Here is a 19,400-nt window from a genome sequence, read left to right as displayed (position 1 = left end):
TTTATGGGATATGAGCCCGCAACACGACTTAACACACAAAATACAGGTTACACATAAACATTCATATGATCCCTGTATTCATGAATAAAAGAGGCTCAAACAGCAACAGAGGGCTTTGCTAAAAAAGGGAGCTTTGACAAGAGGCACCTAGAAGAACATATCAGGTCCCTGAATGATAAATATAGGAATTGGATGGGGTCACATTGGCACCTATTATACCAATGTGAGGAAAAGATGATGAACACTCTCTAAGAAATTCCAGATGTTTCTGGGCCCTGGTGGGCTCTCTCAATAATCAATCGGTTGATAACCAGGAATCCTTACTACAAGAAAAAGTATGGACTAAGCATTTCTCTGAGGTTTATGGATTGTCAGATATTCTAGTACCGATAACTGAGGTGAAATATAGGTGGTCGCTATCTTTTTCTTGTGAAATAAAAGAAAATCTGATTAAAAAAGCATCATCCTCAAGAGAGGCTGGTCTTAACGGACTGAGTAACTCTATTGTAAAAGGGAATCTGTCCCTTTGGGCAATGGTGCTAAAATGCCTTTTTGACACCATTTTATTCTCCAGGGAACTTCCAGACTACTGGAGGTCATCTGTAGTGATTCCCATCTATAAAAAGGGGGACTGTCTAGCGGCCTCTAGCTATCGCCACATATCATCATTAGATGCGGATAGTAACATCTTTGTTGGTATTATATTGGACAAGATGCAAAGCTGGGCCAAATTGAAAGGTATTACACCCAAAAATCAAACTGGATTTAGAAGGGGGCTCTCAACATCCCTTAATGGGTTGGCTGTAAGCTGCCTAAGTGCACAATCCCTCATTAAGGGAGATTCCCCCCCTATATGGAGCTTGGATTGACCTTTCACAGGCGGTCAACACTATTAATAGAAACCTTCTTTGGAAAATGTTGAATGCCTGGGGGGTCCTTCCAAACCTCCTCTCTATCCTGATCAAACGCCATTGTGACTCATCAATGCAAATTAGGTCATCTAGATCAGGAACTTTGTCCTGCCCAATTAAAATGGAGTGAGGAGTACGTCAGGGTTGCCTGATTGCCCCCTTTTATTTATCCTCTTTATGTCTGACCTAGGTCTATGGTGGTTGGATAAAGGTCTAATTACCTAAAAAATCAGAGATACTCTATTAAATGGTTGGCATATGCTGATGACGTAGTGATCTTTGACCACTTGCAAGTTGGTCTGCAACGTCTACTCTCAGCTCTGGCAGAATAAGTGAAAAAGTAACAATTTGAAAATAAACCCAAATAAATCTAGGGTTCTGGTTTTTAAGCACCTTTGGGACTTGGAAAAACACCCTATTGACATTGTATCAGAAATGACATACCTGGGGGCAGTTATTGAAGCTTTCCCATATATGGCCACCTTCTAGCAACCACTGACCTTAAGGTTCTTAGAATTGGATCACAGATGAAAAGAATTCACCTGCAAATTTTCAATTCAACCCCTAGTGAGGTTTTATATAGGTAAATTCATTTGTATGGCATTGATTCTAATCCCCTATCCACTGATATTGAGTGGGACAGAATAAAGGCCAAACTCTGGAAAAGAACATCGAATTTGCCAAACTGTGTTCCAATAGAGTGTATTAGGTTTGAGCTTGGTCTGACTTCTCTTAGGGCTATGATAGGTATGGTGGAGTGGAAATGGATATATATGTTGAGACAAATTTTAGATCCACCAAAGGGGTCACTATACGAAGATGTAGAACTTTTATTGGGAAAAGGAGAAAATGTGTTTCTTAAGAGGCTGACCCTAAAGTGTCAGGAAATCCTGTGTAATTCAGAATATTCAATGGAACTCCTGATTCATAACCCAATGAAAGTCAAAGTTTGTTTGTACCGTATGGATTGGATTTAGACAATCGACAACATGAGGCTTGCAAAGATATCTGCTTCACATTCACGATTCGATAAACTGAGGTCTTTTATCCCCCAATATCTAAGAAAGTCACCTGATCCAGTGATCAGAGAAGACTTTCTAAGATTCAGACTAAATTTACTCCCCACATTGGAAATTCTCTCGATAAGAAACAGAGAGCAGTTCCCTACTGCCAGTTGTGACAGATGCAACGAAAATATAGTTCAGTCGCTTCATCATGTATTATCAAAATGCTCAGGAACCTGGCTGTTACGAGTCATAGGATTCCAGGAATGTGTTCATGATGTTCAGTGGCAGAATTCAGACATTTTCTGGAACAGACTCTCGTCTGGCAATGAAACTCTCTTAACCTTTGAAGTGGTTGCTGTTGTTGCTGTTGTAAGAGAACTTGAACTGGGTGGTCAGGGCATAAATTGGACAGCATTGTAGTGATCCTGAAACATGTTATTTATCATGATTTGATGATCTTTTTATATGTTTATGAATTAAGTTTTTTTTTTTTAAGTGTGCAGATTCTTGTAATTGGTTGAAAATGTTATGTGTAATTTTATGGCATAAGTGTTAAAAGTCATTAATTTGCTTTTTTGCTCTGTATTTTATGTATGACTACAGCACTATACATTTAAAAAAAAGAAAAAAAATGAAACGTGGTTGCATGATGCTCCTGGACCTACCCTCACTAATGCCGTACCACCCAACTATTCCCTCCTGCGTAATGATAGACCCACACAGAAAGGTGGCAGAGTCGCCATCATCTACAAAAACACCATTCCCATCTGCAACTCACTGCACACCCCTCTCCCCAATTGTCAATAAGTCTCTGCAGAGTTGTCACTATCTCTAACCTTACATGTCACCTACAACACTCCCAGTCCCACCCTTTAAGGATGATTACAATCAGCTCCTCATGAGCAACCTCAAAACCAAATTGAACGTCATTGCCTTGGGCAACCTCAACGTTGGCTACGGCAACCTACTTGACAAGGAAGTATCCACTCTCACCAGTGCCATCTCCTCCCTAGGCTACCCGCAAAATATTCTCAATCTCGCACACACACACAGGGGCACATGCTTGACTGGTTACTCGGTCACAAATTATTTTAATACCACTATCCTGTCTACCACCCCCTGTGGTTTGTCAGACCACCAAATCATCACATTTAGTATCCCCCTCACCACAAGGAGCCCACCCCCATACTCCCCCAACCACCATCTCCAGATGCACATGCAATCTCACCAGTGACTGCCTCCTGCCCCCCCACCTCACACTGCTAATGTCAACCTCTAGGTCCGCCAATACAACATCTCGCTCGAATCAGCCATCAATTCACTCACCCCTCTCGAAACAAAATAAAACACACACCCAAATGGTCTAAACACATCAGCCCCTGGTTCACCTCCATGCGCATGTGAAGCCGGCCTCAATGAAGAGAAAACCGAGCTCCTCCTTCTTGGTAACGCAGCCAGCCTTGAAACCTAATTCCCGAATACCATACATTCAACATCGATAAGCACGCCGCCCGCATCTCTCCCTTCATCTAAATGTTTGGGTTCCACCTGCACGAGCCTTTGAGTATGTTGCGCCATGCCAGCACAATCGCCTCATAAGCCGCGTATGCCACCAAACATATCACAGCCAGCTGACCCTTCCTAACAACGAGAACTGCCTCAACAACGCTTTTTCCCTTGTTGGATCCAAATTGGACCATTGTAATACGCTCTTCTGGGGCACTTCTGGAAAACAAATCAACAAACTGCAAATAGTACAAAACAACACCCTCTATGCCACCCTTGCCCTCAACAAGCACAAACATGTCTCTGCCTCAAGGAAAAAGGCACACTAGTTCCTTGTGAGAGAACAAATACAGTTGAAAATCCTCACCACCACGCGCTGCTGTCTCTCTGGCCCAGCCCCTAGCTACCTTACCGAAAGACTCTCTAAACCTACAACCACTAAACCTACTTGCACCATCTACTGCAACCGCCTATCCATCTCCAGAGTCAGACGATCCAGGGCCAGATGATCCAGCTTCTCTGCATCACCGGCCACACTTTGGAATGCACTGCCCCCAACCATCAGAACAGAACCCTCCTACAGACTATTCCGCAAACAAAAACCCACCTGTTCAACTAAGCACTAATCGTCTAAACCAGCCTTGTAGATATGTACTTTCTATCCTGCCTGTAACTAGCCCCTAGACGCCTCAGGACTAGGTGCGCTCTTATAAATGCAAAATAAATAAATACAAATAAATTATTCGTTTTTTCCCTTGCAGTAAAACTGTGAACCCCAATAAGCTCAATATCATCTCACTTGTGTGTGTTTTTTTTGCTAAAAATACCTTTGTAGTCCCTTGCAACACTTGCCGTGTGCCAAACCTATGCAGCTAGGTACCTTGCAATGCCGTGTAGTGTTATACTGAGGATCATGGTGCAACAATTTCCCACAGTCTTTGCATAAAAGTGAGTTACTCTGCCCACTGCTGGGAAGGCACGGGTAAAAGGTTGCCAAATGGCTAAAAGCACGTTATGAGTTGAACCGATCAAGATAGGTCAGAATTCAGACCTGCATTTGTAGAATATAACATTGTGTGATGTTGCTCATATGGAAACATGTATATTCCACTCAAATTGCTGGCAACACAATGGGCCTCATTACAGGTTTTCCAGTATCTCGGTGGTAATACTGCTGGGTTACCAGCAAATGGAAACACTGTTACCGGCATGTGTCTGCCAGTAATACCGGCAGATTACACGTGCCAGTATGCACAGTAAATTCCCATTCCCATTGAGTTCCACAGGATTCCATGGTGGGATTTTGCCACAATTACTGACAACGATATTACTGTTCCAGTAATACAGGCATTCCTTTTGCTGGTAGCGATCAGATTTACCTCCACCTTTTAGCTGTAGATACATACCTCACCAGAGCAGGCAAAGTTGTAGTTCGCCGGTCTGGTAAAAGTTATGGTAAACACTATTACAGCACTTTTACGGTGCACCGGCCAACCCTTAATGAGGGCCAATGTGAAGGAAAACAATTGCCGACACAGATTCCAGGTTTCCTTCAGTGTTCTGTGTGTACAATGTTGATTGGATGCCATTTCAAGTTATGGTGGCCTACTTCAGCATAACCATTTAAACAGCCACTTTGATGTACAACAATAATATTCCATACCCCCTTCTGAGAGATCATTCAACAGGACACATTTGGAGAAATATTAATGTAAGTATGTTTTTAAGCAATTATGTCTGATTACTTTGAAGTGCATTCCCGGATAGTTTCACCTGGAGTACAAAGGGGAGAGTCAACATTAGCAAGCACAAATAAATCAACCAGCAAGATTTTAAGTTTTGACATCTTGCACAAACACCACCTGTTGAACTGTCAAATGAACATATCCAGCATTTTTAAATTCACCTATGTAAATGGACATTGAAGCAGCCTCAACATTGAATGAAACAGCATCAGCAAACAACATCAAGTGGCTTTGAAGCGGAGGGCTCGCAACATTTGCATGTTTAGTCTTTCCATCATGAAAGTAGAAGATAGCTCAAATAACCATCAGTGACATCTAAAATGAAGCTCATGACCAGCTCCACACAAGCTTGTGCAACGTTCTATGTAGTACATGGTTTTACCTGGAAAATCCACAATCAGAAAACAGTTACATTGTTGGTCACCAGGTAAATAATCACTAAATAATTTAGAAAATGAAGAAAAGCAGAATATATTGTTTGCTATTTCCTGGTGTCTTGTAACATTATTTAACTGACAAAAATGTAAACATTATTTAAAAGATTTTAGAAAAGTGCAACGTACTCCATGATATGAAATAATAATAATAATAATAATAATAATAATAATAATAATAATAATAATAATAATAATAATTTTAAAAACGTATTAAAAATATATAGTCTGAATACCACAAAGGCTTGCAAATAGAGGGAACGAGCTTCACTTGTGATGCATGGGTAGGATAATAGATATTGTATTTCAACTATTTGCATGATCTCCCTGGGAAGCTATTGGTTTTAAAAGCAATTAAGCTTCACGTTTCTGCTTCAGTGATATATACAAGGGCTGTTGTGGTAACTGGAACAAATTATGGCAAGTATTAAAAGAACAGGGCATAGCCAGGATGGATAGGCCTGGGGTAGGTGCAATGACAATTATCCGGGAATTGTGTGCAGGTGAGCGCTGTTGACAGGCAGTTCTCTACATTTCCAGTTATACAGATGAAGATCCATTTTGAAAGATGAGATGAGGTGAGATGAAGTGTTTTGAGGGATGCCATATATTTAATGTATTAGTCTTTTTCTGAGGACAGCACAACCATAGTTGGGATTCTACACACTGAGAATTTAAACATGCTTAATATATTCACAATAGGTTAGATCACCTGGACAGTGGGTATAGCTACACATTAATCGTCCATGGGCTTGGAAGGCCTTTTCTCTTCACATTTAGTGATTATTCCAGTCCATCTTCCATTTCGCATATAGGCACATTTCTCTTCAATGCACCTTCCTTTTCGGCACACTAGGCTTGATAAATCGTTGAAACTGACACATACCTGAGGTTGTCTTCACAACGTTAGATGTATTTCTCAGCCCCACAAATGAAAACTGATACAGCCTCCAGGACCGGATGTCTCCAACCTCCACTGAGACACGCTTCCACCGGTAAACAATCTCCTCCAGAGGGTAGCCATCTTGAACACAGTAATACAGTTGGTATCAGAAATGCCTTTTATTATTTTGTTCTTATTTTCAAGTACATTATTTGACTCGGCAAAAAGGGAGTCTCGCTCTCATGTGATTAACTTTACTGTGTACAAAATATCAGGACAAACGTAATAAAAAAAAATAAAAAGGTCTAGGCAAGGTGTAATAGGTGCAGTTTGTTTCTATCGCACATCCATATTCAGTCAGTGTAGAGCACCCATTTTTAGTGATCATTTGGACGATTTGAACCAGTAGTGCTCTTGAAGGTGTCAGGACAAAAGAATTCCTGAAACACACTGTACAGCTGAAGGAATTATAGGTCTTAAAGCTTAACTCAGTACTGTGGGGACAGACAGTTATTTTCTCACGATACCCATACCTTCTCCCCGCCCCCGCCCAGATCCTTTAGTCCTAGGTTATTAGCAGACTGGAATATAGTAGATCAGGTCAGTGGTCGAAGTGTACAAAAAGAAGTAGTGGAACTATGTTCACTACTGGTCTGCACTGATCCCCACAAACCCATCGCCACGCCTCCTCCCGTGCAAAATACAAACTCCAAAACACATGCGCCTGCTGTTTATGGCAACGTCCAGTGCAGTGCACGGAAAGTGCAAGTTTCAACTTCCTCCTACACTTTTATTTTAAAATGAAACAGTTCCGGAACTGTTTCTTTTTAAAATAAAAGTACAGGAACGATACAACTTAATTAGAAGAAATAGAGGAGCACCGCTCCCGACCGCTCCCGCCCACTTCGACGTCTGGATCAGGTGAGGTTTTGTTGTTTTATGTCTTATGCATAGCATTTTAAGATGTGGTAAATGCATGTTTTTGATTAAAAACACGTTAAAAGAAAATGCAGATTTCCCTTCACCAACGTATAACCCAAACACATACACATGTTTTGTTTTTCGTTAAGAAGTGATTGAGTTGCAGCAATCATTTTAAAAGTGAATAGCAGTCTTGTTTAAATTTGCTCTGGTCATTGTGATATTTGATCACACACTAGCTAAGGAGAGGGCAAATTGAGGGGGAAGAGGGAGAAATGAAAAGGAGGAGAAGAAACAGGAAGTCATGGGTTATTTGGCAGAGGTCAAAGTTGAAGATGAAGGATCAAGAGTCCAGTGGACAAAGGGAGCAGAGAATTGTGGAGGAGAATTGCTGAAGGAGTGTGCAAGGTAAGGCATTGGTTGGTAAGAGACTGTGCTACTTGCCTTTGAGGGTGTGTGTAAGGTGAGTGAGTCTGAATAATAGAGCTAAGTGGAATGTGAGAGTGGGCACCACCATAATTAGTTTAAATCATCTGTAATAATTTCACGGTATATGGTGGGCGCCTAAACCCTGTTTTATCAAAGAAGTCCAGAGAAATGTGTTAGTAGTGTATACATGCTTTGTAGTCATTAAAAATATTGTGATGCCAAACACTGGAGGGGATCCTCCAGTTTTTCCTCAGAGCGATATAGCATCAGTGGTGTATACAAAAGTGACTGGGGAACTGAGAGGAGGGTGACTGTGGGTGACGATGTGTGTGGATCCAGAGTAGTGGTGTGGAGTGGGGGGATTAATAGTAGTATGGAGAGGGGCTAGTGGCAGTACTGTGGATATGGGAGAATAGTGGTATTGTGGAGAGAGAAAGAGAGTAAGATCAGAGGGTGGAGATAAGGAGAGACACAAAAGAGAGATAGAACAAGATGTTTTAGGGACAGAGAGGACAGATCATGGGTGGAGTAGTAGGAATGAGAGTAGGTGTAGGAAAGAGAGAGTGACAGAGAGATGTTGAGAGAGGAACTTCAGAGTGCAGACGGAGAAGACCAAATGGGGTCTGAGTGTCTGAAAGACACAAATACTTTTCTTACACTACACTGGGGAAGGTAGATAGGGGACAACCTCAAATGTTTCCAAAGGGCGTTTAGATGCACAAGGTGTTTGATTTTAGGGCATCACTGCCAGATAGACAGATTCATGTGCAGTAGGTAGTAGGGGTTACCGAACTATAAGGTCTGGAGTTGAGGGATTCCTCTGCTAGGATGGAATATGGCCACAGTAAATAAGAGAGAGAGGGATGGCCCTGAGTGAGCCCCTTTACCATTCTGAAAATGTAAAACATGTGAACTGTCTATAAAATGTTAGTGTGTTCGTGAGGCCATATGTGACATAGCGCTCTCTTCCTTTTTCTGTCTCCTCCATTTCCTGCATGCAGGGCAATCTGGATGTGATGTCACAAGGCAAACAGCATTTGTAACAACAATTGGGCTTGGACCCCTTAAAGCAGGCTTGCTTTACATCAATTAAACTGTGGCATTTTATCTATAAAGGAGAGGTACATACACCCCTTCTTCTTTGATTCACCTTTGGACTTAAAGATAAGAATGATGCCCTTTTTGTCATGATCCGTCGATCACGCCTTTTCTGGTCTTCCTGGTCCCTGGCACATCGGGGGTTACTCGCTGTAGTACACCCAACATGGCCGTAAACACAGAACGCGGTCTATCGACCTTTACGTCCTATGCAGCACGTTCTATAAATTAGCCACTCCCCTGCGGTTCCGTGCGTCTCAACGCTACCGATAGCTGTGGCCTGACGTGCTCCGTAGTTCATTCTCCTGAACTGTGTTGCTTCCTGGTTCCTGGACCTTCCTCCTTCTCCTTTCCTTCTACCTTCCTTGATCCTGTTTCTTCCGCGTTCCGCGCAGACTTCCTCTGTGTGCTGCCTCCATTCCAAGCTTCCTGGAGTTTCCATAGATCCCGGACAAAGAAGCTGAACGAATCCTGGAATCCGAAGACGGCCGAGCAGGATTGTACAAGACCCGAACTGCTAGGAAGAAAACCCTGACAAAGGACTCCGCAAAACAGAGAAAACAGGTGAGAAAAGGGGAAACCTGTGACACTTTTGGGCCTCTAGTGAGCTGTCCATTCCAAATATATTTTCCAAGGAGGTAAATACAGAAGGCATACAAGCCAGAGGAGAGTTTTGTGCTCTAATCATCCCCAGTGAACAGTGGTGGTGACAGTCTTGTTCCTGTTGCACTAAGGCCTCACTGATTGCTTCATGTGAACAAGGACACTATTCACTGAAGATGAAGGATCCCCTCTGGGCAGCAACATAGCTCACTGGATTGTGAATGTGGAATAGAAGGGCTCACCTTGTCCCTGGAGAAACTGGATCAGTCCACCCAGCCATCAATCAAGGAACTCTAGGCCCTGATTCCTTCATTAAGCCTCTTTGAGGCTACACCAACCAGAACATTACCGGTCTGTCAAAAGCTTGCCACATGCCATTGCTCTTTGGATAGAACCCTGTCAAACAGATCACTAACTTAAAGTCAAATCATTTTCTCAGGATGCTCTTAGAGGCTTGGCTCAATGCTGTTCAACATCCACGGACAAGAATAAGGAACTGGTGGGCGCTGTTGCGCAGTTTCAAGTTGGATGGTCACTTGAGAAGCCTCTGATAAATGACTGCAGTATCCTGCTGTCTTATCCTGCTCTCCTGTTTATTGCTTGTTGGAGACGGTTTTCTTGTGAGGCTGATACATGCCACTGCAGGAGTGGTGGTGAAAGAATACCTGAAGATGCTGTAAAGTGGCTATTACCGCAGCATTTGTCTCAGGCTGGTGTTCGGCTGTGCTGGGCTAGGTGGAGCTGTGGTAGAAAGGACAAGCAACTGGAGTGTCACTGTGGGAGCTGCTACAGGCATGCAGCATACAGATAACCTTGTCTCTTATTACAGGGAGTGCGGCTGGTGAGCCGGCATCCCCATCGACTCTGTGGAAGCCCTTGTCCCATTTAACTGCCCCTGGGAGCTACGTGGTGGTCTCCTGAGGGGGCTCCTCCGATGTCTCTGAAATGAGGAGGACGACGGCTCTGGTCCTTACTGGTGTGCTTGTGAGCTCAGCAGAGCAAACTACCTGGGGAGCACCTCCTTTGTGTTCCTACATGCCCCTCCTTTGCATTTGAGGCCAGTGGGGTGTGGGACGGGGAGGCACCCTTGAGACATGGCACACGCCATGTTGACACGGTGCACTGTCATGATATGATATATGATACAGCATTTGTAACGTGCCTATACGCAAGTGTTTCAAGGCGCAAAAGACTGGAGAGAGACTAATTAAGTGGAGGTGTAATCATCTTCCCACAAATGGCCTGTCATTGCCAGGCCCTAAAATATCTCCCCAGGTGGCATCATACTGCTGGATTGCGGCCCATAGGATACTCTGGTCACGGTTTGAGCACAAACAGCAATATTAAAGGATGTATTTTATATTCTAGTGAGGTGCACCTGGCATTTTGGTCAGCCTCCTTTGCATAACTTAAAACTGTGTGGTATTTAGCCAGACATCATAGGATATCCCAGTGTCACAAGCAGCATGGTTAACCCCAAGAGACATTAGAAAATGGAGTAGTTTGCTAAGACGGATAAACCTGCACAGATGGCAGATGCTTCCCAGGTCCCATCTCACATCATTGTTACCACCTTAAATCACATCTTAATAGCCTTGAAAGACAGCATGGACAACCTAGGCACAAAAATGGACGCCCTTTTCTTGTAAGGTGGATGTCTCGCTGGTACAGATTGAGAAGCTATGTGGCCATATGTCTGCTGGAGAGCAAAGAATTATCGAAGGTGACAACAAGGATGCAGAAAGAGATGGTGCTCCTCCAGCAGACGGTGAAGAATGTTGTAGCGTAGAATGATACCCTTGAGGGAGTTTGGAGGAGGAACAACTTGCGCATACTGGGGGTGCCACCGAACACAGCAATAGATAATATGGAAATGTTTGCTGAAAATCTGCTTATGGACATGATAGAGGGCCCCCACCTATTTCTGATATGTTCCTGGTGGAAAGGGTACACTGCTCTTTGGCCGCACGACCACCACAAGTGCACCGGAACATGCCATCATCACAAGAATATTCAGATATCTAGTCAATTCATCTAAACCCATTCCATCGAATGCATGTTTTTGGGGGGTAAATGGTTAATTTTTGTTTAGGTGCATTTTAAACGGTAAAAAATACCCCCCAAAAATAAATAAAATAAAATAAAATGAATTAGATGGACATTTTTTAGATGGAACAATTTCTATGGAATGGCATTAGATGCAATGGTTTTAGATGAAATGACCATAAACCGAATATTCAAATACAGGGACAGAGATGTGCTACTTAAAGCTTCCAAAGAGAAACGGAATATGAGGTTCTTCTCAGCGATGATTGGTATTTTCCAAAACTTCAGTCCACAGGTTCAGGAGCAATGAAAATCCTGTTAAGCAGTCAAGAATATCCTGAGGAAGAAAGAAGTTTGAAATGCAAGTTTATATCTGACAAAATTGAGGATTAACGGCAAGGTTATGTTCTTCACTTTCCAGAAGCGGCTGAAAGATTTGCAAATGGCTTGCTGGACCTGGGAATTCGCCAAACCAGTCACTTTGTTCAATATTTACATTTTGACAAGTTGATCGATACACATCTTTCTCCATGTGTTGCAGAGGTTAGCCAGCAATGTGCTGAATAGTGACTGATGAGGACTACCATCACAGAAAAGTGAACATTTAAGTGAGGTTGTCTATCACAAGGAGCTAAATCATCTGCCAGCTACTCCCCAATTTTGCAGTAACTGCTGGTGTGGTTTGTTTGGTTTAATTGGATAGGGAATAGGAGGGGCTGATAGCCGCTATGTCTGAGTTTATGGCCTGGGAAGGGGAAGGATTTGGGACATTTAGGTTTAGTTAAGCACAGCACTAGTGATGGCACCTGGTACAGCACACATAATCTCTCTGTCAACCACTCAACTTCCCCAGAGAAGAATCGATAAGCTGATTTCTTACTGGGGCATTTGTGGGAGTGTGTTTGGGTTGAATAACTTCTTGATGCATATTTCATGGGACACCAGGTGAATGAATCATATTGATGACATGGAATGTTCATGGGTTTGCCAACAATAAGATGTTCAGGTTGGTAATGAACCAGGCAAAGAGGTCATAGGTGAATATCTTATTCCTCTAGGAGACACATTTCAACAAGGGTGGCAGACTCCCTAGTGCCCAGGGTTGGGGGATCCATAGATAGGGCTCCTCCTTCTCATCACACTCCACGGTGGGTGAAGCCATGTACATCCACAGGTCTCTAGATTTTCAACTTCATGAACAAATTGGTGATGAAGACTGGTGTTTGGCAAAATCACCTGCAGTACCCTTTGGGAACAATACAGGCAATTAGGAACAAGTGTAAGCACAATTTCACCTTTGGTACAAGCCCGTACTACACAGTAAAGTAGTAGCGATGGATGAGCAGCCAAACTTATCTCAAGAGTTTAAGTGAGCAGTAGAACAAGTTACACAAAGGACCAACCAATACAGTAAACACTTACTCAAGGTTTCTCAGTAATAGAATATACATGCATTTACTCAATCATTTATAAAACATTAACTAGCACCAGCAGCTCAATATCGCACACTAATACACCACAAAAATCCAACCGGTAAGTAACTAAACAAGTTTAGCTTAAAAATGAAGTGTGAGCAAAATGTCACTTTAGATACTTAGAAAAGGAGGGAAAAGACACGGTTATAAGAATACACAGTCCATCTACATTCATAGGCAGGGCAAAGGGTTCAAGTTAAAAACAACCAGCAATTCTTCTCAATAGGCCTGGGCCAAAGTCAATGGTTCAGAGTCTTTTGTATAGTATAGCACAGTCTGGTATGTAACTGTTAAGTCTTTGCCACAGATTTTTAAAGGATTTGGCTAGGCAAAAAGTTTGATGAACGTTTAGGGAAGGACAAGCCTTCGTAGTTGAGGAAAGTTTCACGCACTTTCTCGATGGCCGAAAAGATTCCCGCCGCGTTTGCACAGTACCTTTTAAATGAAGAAAGCTGTAGCTGAGGCAGTTGTTCCTGGCAGTCCCAGCAGATCTTGCTGTTCCTGAGCTTCATTCATGGGGACAAGAAGGAGGACGTCGGAAGGTTCCTGCACTGCCCAGGGAAGCGGCCAAAATCCCTAGCAAGACGTCGGTTTAAGGTGTGAGTGCCTTAAAGACCCCCTGGTTTCCTTCCCTCTGGCTATCAGGTTTTCAACATTACTCTGAAGAAAATTCGACCAGAATAGGATGGTGTCCAGGTGGCTTGCTAGTTGGTTGTTCCCACCAAACTCAAGGGAAGAAGTTAACCTTGAAGGGCTTCTCTGTTGTCGGAGTTTCAGGCAATTCATACCTGCAGCAGGGCTTCACCGTTGGTCCAGGAGTTGCAGCAATCCTCTTCCTTCCTCTCCTCTTCAGTTCATTCGTTCCAGTGGTCAACTCTGCTTTCCAAGTTCTAGAGACCTGCCTTTAAACTGTTTTCCCCCCATTCATTCAGCCTGGCTGTCACTCACACAGCAGGGTGGCTGTCTTTGCTGGACAGCCAGCTGGCCAATCACACCAGAGTGCATTCAGGTCTCTTAGGAGACTAAGCACAGGGAGTTTCGGGAACCTTCCTCACATCCTGTCTACCCCAGACATTCTGGCACCAGAGGAGGGCTTCAGCACAGAAGCCCACCAAAGGGCACAAACAAAGGGACCTGGCTTGGCACACAGAGACAAACACAAGAAGGACCTTTCCTAAAAGAAATGGCAAAAAAAGATGACCAAGGTCTGTTTTTACAGATAGGTCTGGGGCACCAGATTGATAACCTTTGACCTTACCTCAGGCTATTGCCAAATAGCTCTGACGGACCATGATAAGGAAAGAACTGCATTCTCAACACCTGAGGGGCTCTACCAGTTTAGAGTCATGCCTTTTGGGTTGAAAAATGCACCTACAACTTTCCAACGTTTAGTCAATCATGCGCTCAGTGGGCTGGAGGCCTTTTGTGTGGCTTACTTAGACAACCTCGCTGACTGCAGTTTCACTTGGGAGGAGCATTTGACTCACTTGGATAAGGAGTTGCAGGCCTTGAAAAGGGCTAACCTCACTATCAAGGCCACCAATTGCCAGATAGCTCAGGGCAAAGTCACGTATCTTGGTCATGAGATAGGAGGGGTCAAATCCAACTGCTTCCTAGTAACGTACAGGATGTACATGACTGGGAGACTCCCACTACTCAAACCCAGGTGAGAGCCTTTTTGGGCCTCACTGGGTATTGTCACAACTTCATGGGGGACTATGGAACCATAGCTGCCCCTGATACCCCTGATTTTGAGCTACCGTTGTTCGCAGTCGTGACAAATCGTGGTAGTTGATCTAAACCACTGCCACCTGCCATTTAAAATAGGAAAAGGTAACATTTTAATGTTACATGAGTGTTTTGACTCAGGGAAGCTAAGAAACCCCTCCAGCACTCTATAGTAAAATAGGGTGTGCTGGGTCAGTACATTCAAAGAGACTAGTAAAGTCAATTTAACTTTACATGCCCTGGGAGACAGTAGTCAGTCCCAGGAAAGGTATTTAAACCCTGGGGAGTCTGAAAGCCATCCCTGTGCCAGTGTGACACTCAGAAAAAGATGATGCCATGGAGGTTGTTTTAAAAACTCCATTACCAAAGAACACAAAAGTAAAACACACACAAAATACATGGAAGAGTGGGAAAAAAGGCTCACACTCTTCTCAGGTAAAAAATCAAATCCTAGAAATCCTACAAAGATAAAGGGGGTCTCAAAAGGTAAGGGAAATTAGCACATTTGGAGAATTCTCCCTAACAAGGGGCGATTTGTATTCCTGGCAGGTGAATGCTTGTGGGTGCAGATTCTTCTAATAAACATATATGGCCTGAATATTGACTCCCCAACTTTTTCACAGGTTCTGGCATATGGGTTTGTCTGGACTGGGGATTGTAATATCGCCATGTCACCTGTCCTTAATAGGTCATCCACCACCCAACATGCACTCCCAAAGGCTGCCACGAAGTGGGGTAATATTTCAGACAATCACAGTCTGAAAGATTCCTGCCTTTTCCGGAAACCCACTGCAAGAGAAAACCATTATTACTCTGGAGTGCATAATAGCGCATCTAGAATAGAGTATGTTGTAGTAACAGCTGATACAGCTAGGTCTCTAAATGATACTAAGACTCTACCCCAGACGTTGTCCGATCACTTCTCAAGACCAGTGCAGGTTCCTAGATTAATATTATGGTGGTTTTGAGGGCACTCTTTAGAGGATGAAGCATTTAGAGATGAAATAGAGAAAGACATACAATCATTTTTCTCCAAAATGTGGGGTCTGTCCCGGATTTGAGGATTCTATAGGAAACATTCAAGGTTTACATAAGTGGATGCTGTATCTCCACGGAAGGACGGGTTCTAAAAGCTCTTTGCAGATCTCTGTCATCTCTTAAGGATGAAATGAAATGTCTGGAAAAGCAAAATGATCCAGATATTATGTCTCTAAAATGGGATAATAGGGGAGAATGAGTGTCAGTGGGCAGTAGAGAGGAACCATTTCTGTGTGACCTGGTGGCGGCAGCTGTTTATGGGGAGGGTGATAGGCCCAGCCATACTCTGGCATGGGCGGTTAAATGCAAACAAATTCTGGAAATTTTTCCATGAGGTTGAAGACTTCTCTGCGACTCCAGTTAGGGACCTTAGGGAGATTCCTCTGTCTATTGAGATTATTATAATTGCTTTTACCCCTCCCAAACTCAAGCTAATCGAAAAGAGATTGGGACATTTCTTGATAAGGTGACACTGGGGTGGCTGGTCCTCGAGCAGGCTTGTATATTAAATGAACCCCTGTCAGAGGAAGAAATACAATGAGTGATATCATCTCTTCCCAATGGAAAGGCTCCAGGGTTAGATGGCATTATGGCCAAGATGTATAAGGAATACGCAGATTTGGTGATACAACACCTGCATAATATGTACAAAACTTCATCGGCATCAGGTGTGCTATCTGGGTCTACAAGAACTGCCCTGGTAATGATTCTATTGAAGGCTAATAAAGATCCCCGGCAGTGTCCCTCTTATAGGCTCATATCCTTATATAATAGCTAATTTGCTAGAGGATATTTCTGCCACATATGCCAGCATTGGTCCTCCCAGACCAGGCTGGATTTATACCTGGTAGGTCGACCCAGAAACAATCGACGTCGCCTCTTTTCCCTGATGCATAATTTTATATTAAGGTTCCAATTATTGTTGCACTCAACGCCGAGAAGGCTTTTTACTCATTGGAATGGGCTTTTCTGTTCACAGTCTTGTAGAGATCAGAGCTAGGAAGGTTTTTTCTTCAAAGTGTCAAGCTCCTCTATACTCCCTCTAGGGTTGGATTGATAACCAATCATGTGGTTTCAGACTATGTTACAACAACAAGGGATACTAAGTAGGGTTGCCCCCTATATCACATTCTTTTTGTCTTAGCGGTCAAGCCTTTAGTCTGCTGCATAAGAAACTACCATGCTCATAAAGGTGTTCAAATCTCGTCACACATTTCAACCATTTCACTCCATGCTGATGACATGGACGATATGTCAAGGACCCCAAACAAACCCTGCATCCCTTAGTACAGGAGGTGTGGTACTTCGGTGAAACTCTCTGGCCTACAAATCAACTGGTCTGAATCGGAGGTGATCTCTTTGACATTGGGGGAACAATGTGAGGATGTAAGAGAGACCTCTAAATGGTGTCCTTAAGGCATTAGATATCTGGTCATAAAGGTGTTGGCGGCTCCAGCCTCCCTCTATACTGAAAGCAATGTAATAGCTCTGGAACCGCTGGAGCACAAAATGGGCCTGGACCTTCTTTCCACTATCTCAGGATACTAGATTTTCCCTTGCTAAGATGTTTATAGTTCCTTAACTACTGTATTTCTTTAATAAGGTACCGTTAGTGCCTGTGGCCAGTTTAAGGAGTATGATGATAAGATTAATCTGGGCTGGTTGGCAGGCCAGGACCTTGTATGACACCCTGACTCTACCATTCCAGAAAGGTGGCCTGGAATAGCCTGACCAATACATCTATTATTTGGCGGCACAACTACAGTACACAGTTTGGTGGTGGTTCCCCTCCCCAGATCTTCAGTATTCAAATTGGAAAGAGCAGTAGTGACCTTTCTGGATGATCTCAGGGGTTGTTGTGGGGGAAAGAAGGGCAGTTGGGAGGCATGAGATAAAACTGGTAGACACCACATGCATGGCGTGGTAACGTGTGATGCTTATGGTGGGGATGGAAGATGTGTATGCTCCTGGCTTTTCTAATTATGAGGTACTTGGGGTGGATGTCATGCATGAAAAGATATTCAGGCTCCACTTTGAGAAACTAGGTGTACAGTTTCTGAGGGATATGATACATGATTGGAAAATCATCATGCGGGTCCTACTAAAGGAAAAGGGGGAATGGACTACAGTAATCATGCTGTTTACTTTAGACTCAGGGTGGCACTGCGGGTTATGTGGCAAAGCTACACATATGCGCCCGGAAAATCCCCTCTAGCTCATTTCATTATTGACCCCCCCCGAAATATATACAAAACTGGGGTCCTCCCTGTACAAGATAATAAAACAACATTAAGTGGACAAGAGGATTACACTCAAAATAAAGTGGGAGATGTCACTGGGATAGAATTATCTGAGTCGTAATGGAAACTAGTATGTATGTAAACATGGAGACTGTCATTGAACAATCGATATAGGTTGACCCACTTTAAGTTTCTTCATCAAGTTTAGTGTACTCCAGTTCAACTCCAGAAATATTATCCTGATAAATCGGCTAAGTGTAATAGGTGTCCCCAAGACCCTGTCGATTTCATACATGTAGTATGAGTATGTACTCATATATGGCCCGTTTGGGTGAAGGTTATGAAAGCCATGGAGCTGATGGTCTCTTTTCAACCACATGATTCCCCTAAGGCATGCTTATTATCATTGTTTGAAACTGGAAACTGGCCAGAAAAAATGCTGTTGGGTGTGGCCTCCATTGGAGTGCGGTCATTGATCGCAAAGGCTTGGGGAATCAGAGGGCACACAGCTTACAAGAATGGCAGAACTGTTTGAACAATTGTGAGGGACATGAAACTCAATACGCACAGTGACTACCAATCAGGAGCCGACCGAGTGACTATCGGGTTCACCTGGGGTCCGATATGGCCAGAGTAGAGCCCTCATATGATGGGGGAAATTAGTAGATATGGAAATGTGTTTAGGGTAGCTTGCAGGCCAGACATTTGGTGGTACACACTGCATCATACTTTTGGATTTTCCTGGGTGGATGGGTGTGGGGATGTAGGTAGGTAGTACTCAATCTGGTTTGAGCGTATTGTTCTCTCAGGGATTGGGGATATTATGATTTTACTGTTATCCCTTATTATAGCTGGGCTGGGTCTGTTTTCTTGTTGTGCTGTTCACTATCTATAGTTATTTTATGGTTTTGTATTGATATGAACAAAAAGATGTAAAAACAAAATAAGGAACTGTGGTTAGTCCCTGTACACAGATCCACTTTTGAGACCATGTGTTGAGGAGCAGCAGGATGAATCTGCAGGAAGTCCTGCCCCCCCTAGACCCTATATGTTGGAGGCCTGAGCCTGCCATGTGTGCCAAATCTGCAGTAAATATTCGAAAAAAGGTACCCATTGAGAATACCCAATCAAATGTATCCCAGAAGAGATGACAATCACCACCAAGACGAGGAACTCTGTGAAAGAACATGAAAAGGAGCAAAAGAGAGAAGCCAGTGATGTCACACGAGACAAGCATGACACCCTGAGAGTATTGGCTGAAAAGAATGCATGGATCTTACAAAAACTGATGATGAAGTTAAGAATCGAGTAAACTCATGTGCGTAAAGACGATTTC

The 19,400-nt window shown here is 43.3% G+C and overlaps 1 protein-coding gene across 3 annotated transcripts in view; it reads right to left on the bottom strand.

Moving 5' to 3' along the window:
• GABRG2 (gamma-aminobutyric acid type A receptor subunit gamma2) overlaps positions 1-19,400 on the bottom strand; it is a 907,137-nt gene that overhangs the window by 194,447 nt on the left and 693,290 nt on the right. For all 3 annotated transcript variants that reach the window (XM_069654279.1, XM_069654278.1, XM_069654277.1), the window contains exon 6: positions 6,490-6,627. In XM_069654279.1, the coding sequence (XP_069510380.1) occupies positions 6,490-6,627 (138 nt within the window). The remainder of the gene's footprint in view (positions 1-6,489; positions 6,628-19,400) is intronic.

Source organism: Ambystoma mexicanum, chromosome 3q, assembly GCF_040938575.1.
Source record: "Ambystoma mexicanum isolate Mex_15411 chromosome 3q, UKY_AmexF1_1, whole genome shotgun sequence".
Classification (NCBI taxonomy): Eukaryota; Metazoa; Chordata; class Amphibia; order Caudata; family Ambystomatidae; genus Ambystoma; species Ambystoma mexicanum.
This window is presented reverse-complemented; position numbering and strand designations above follow the sequence as displayed.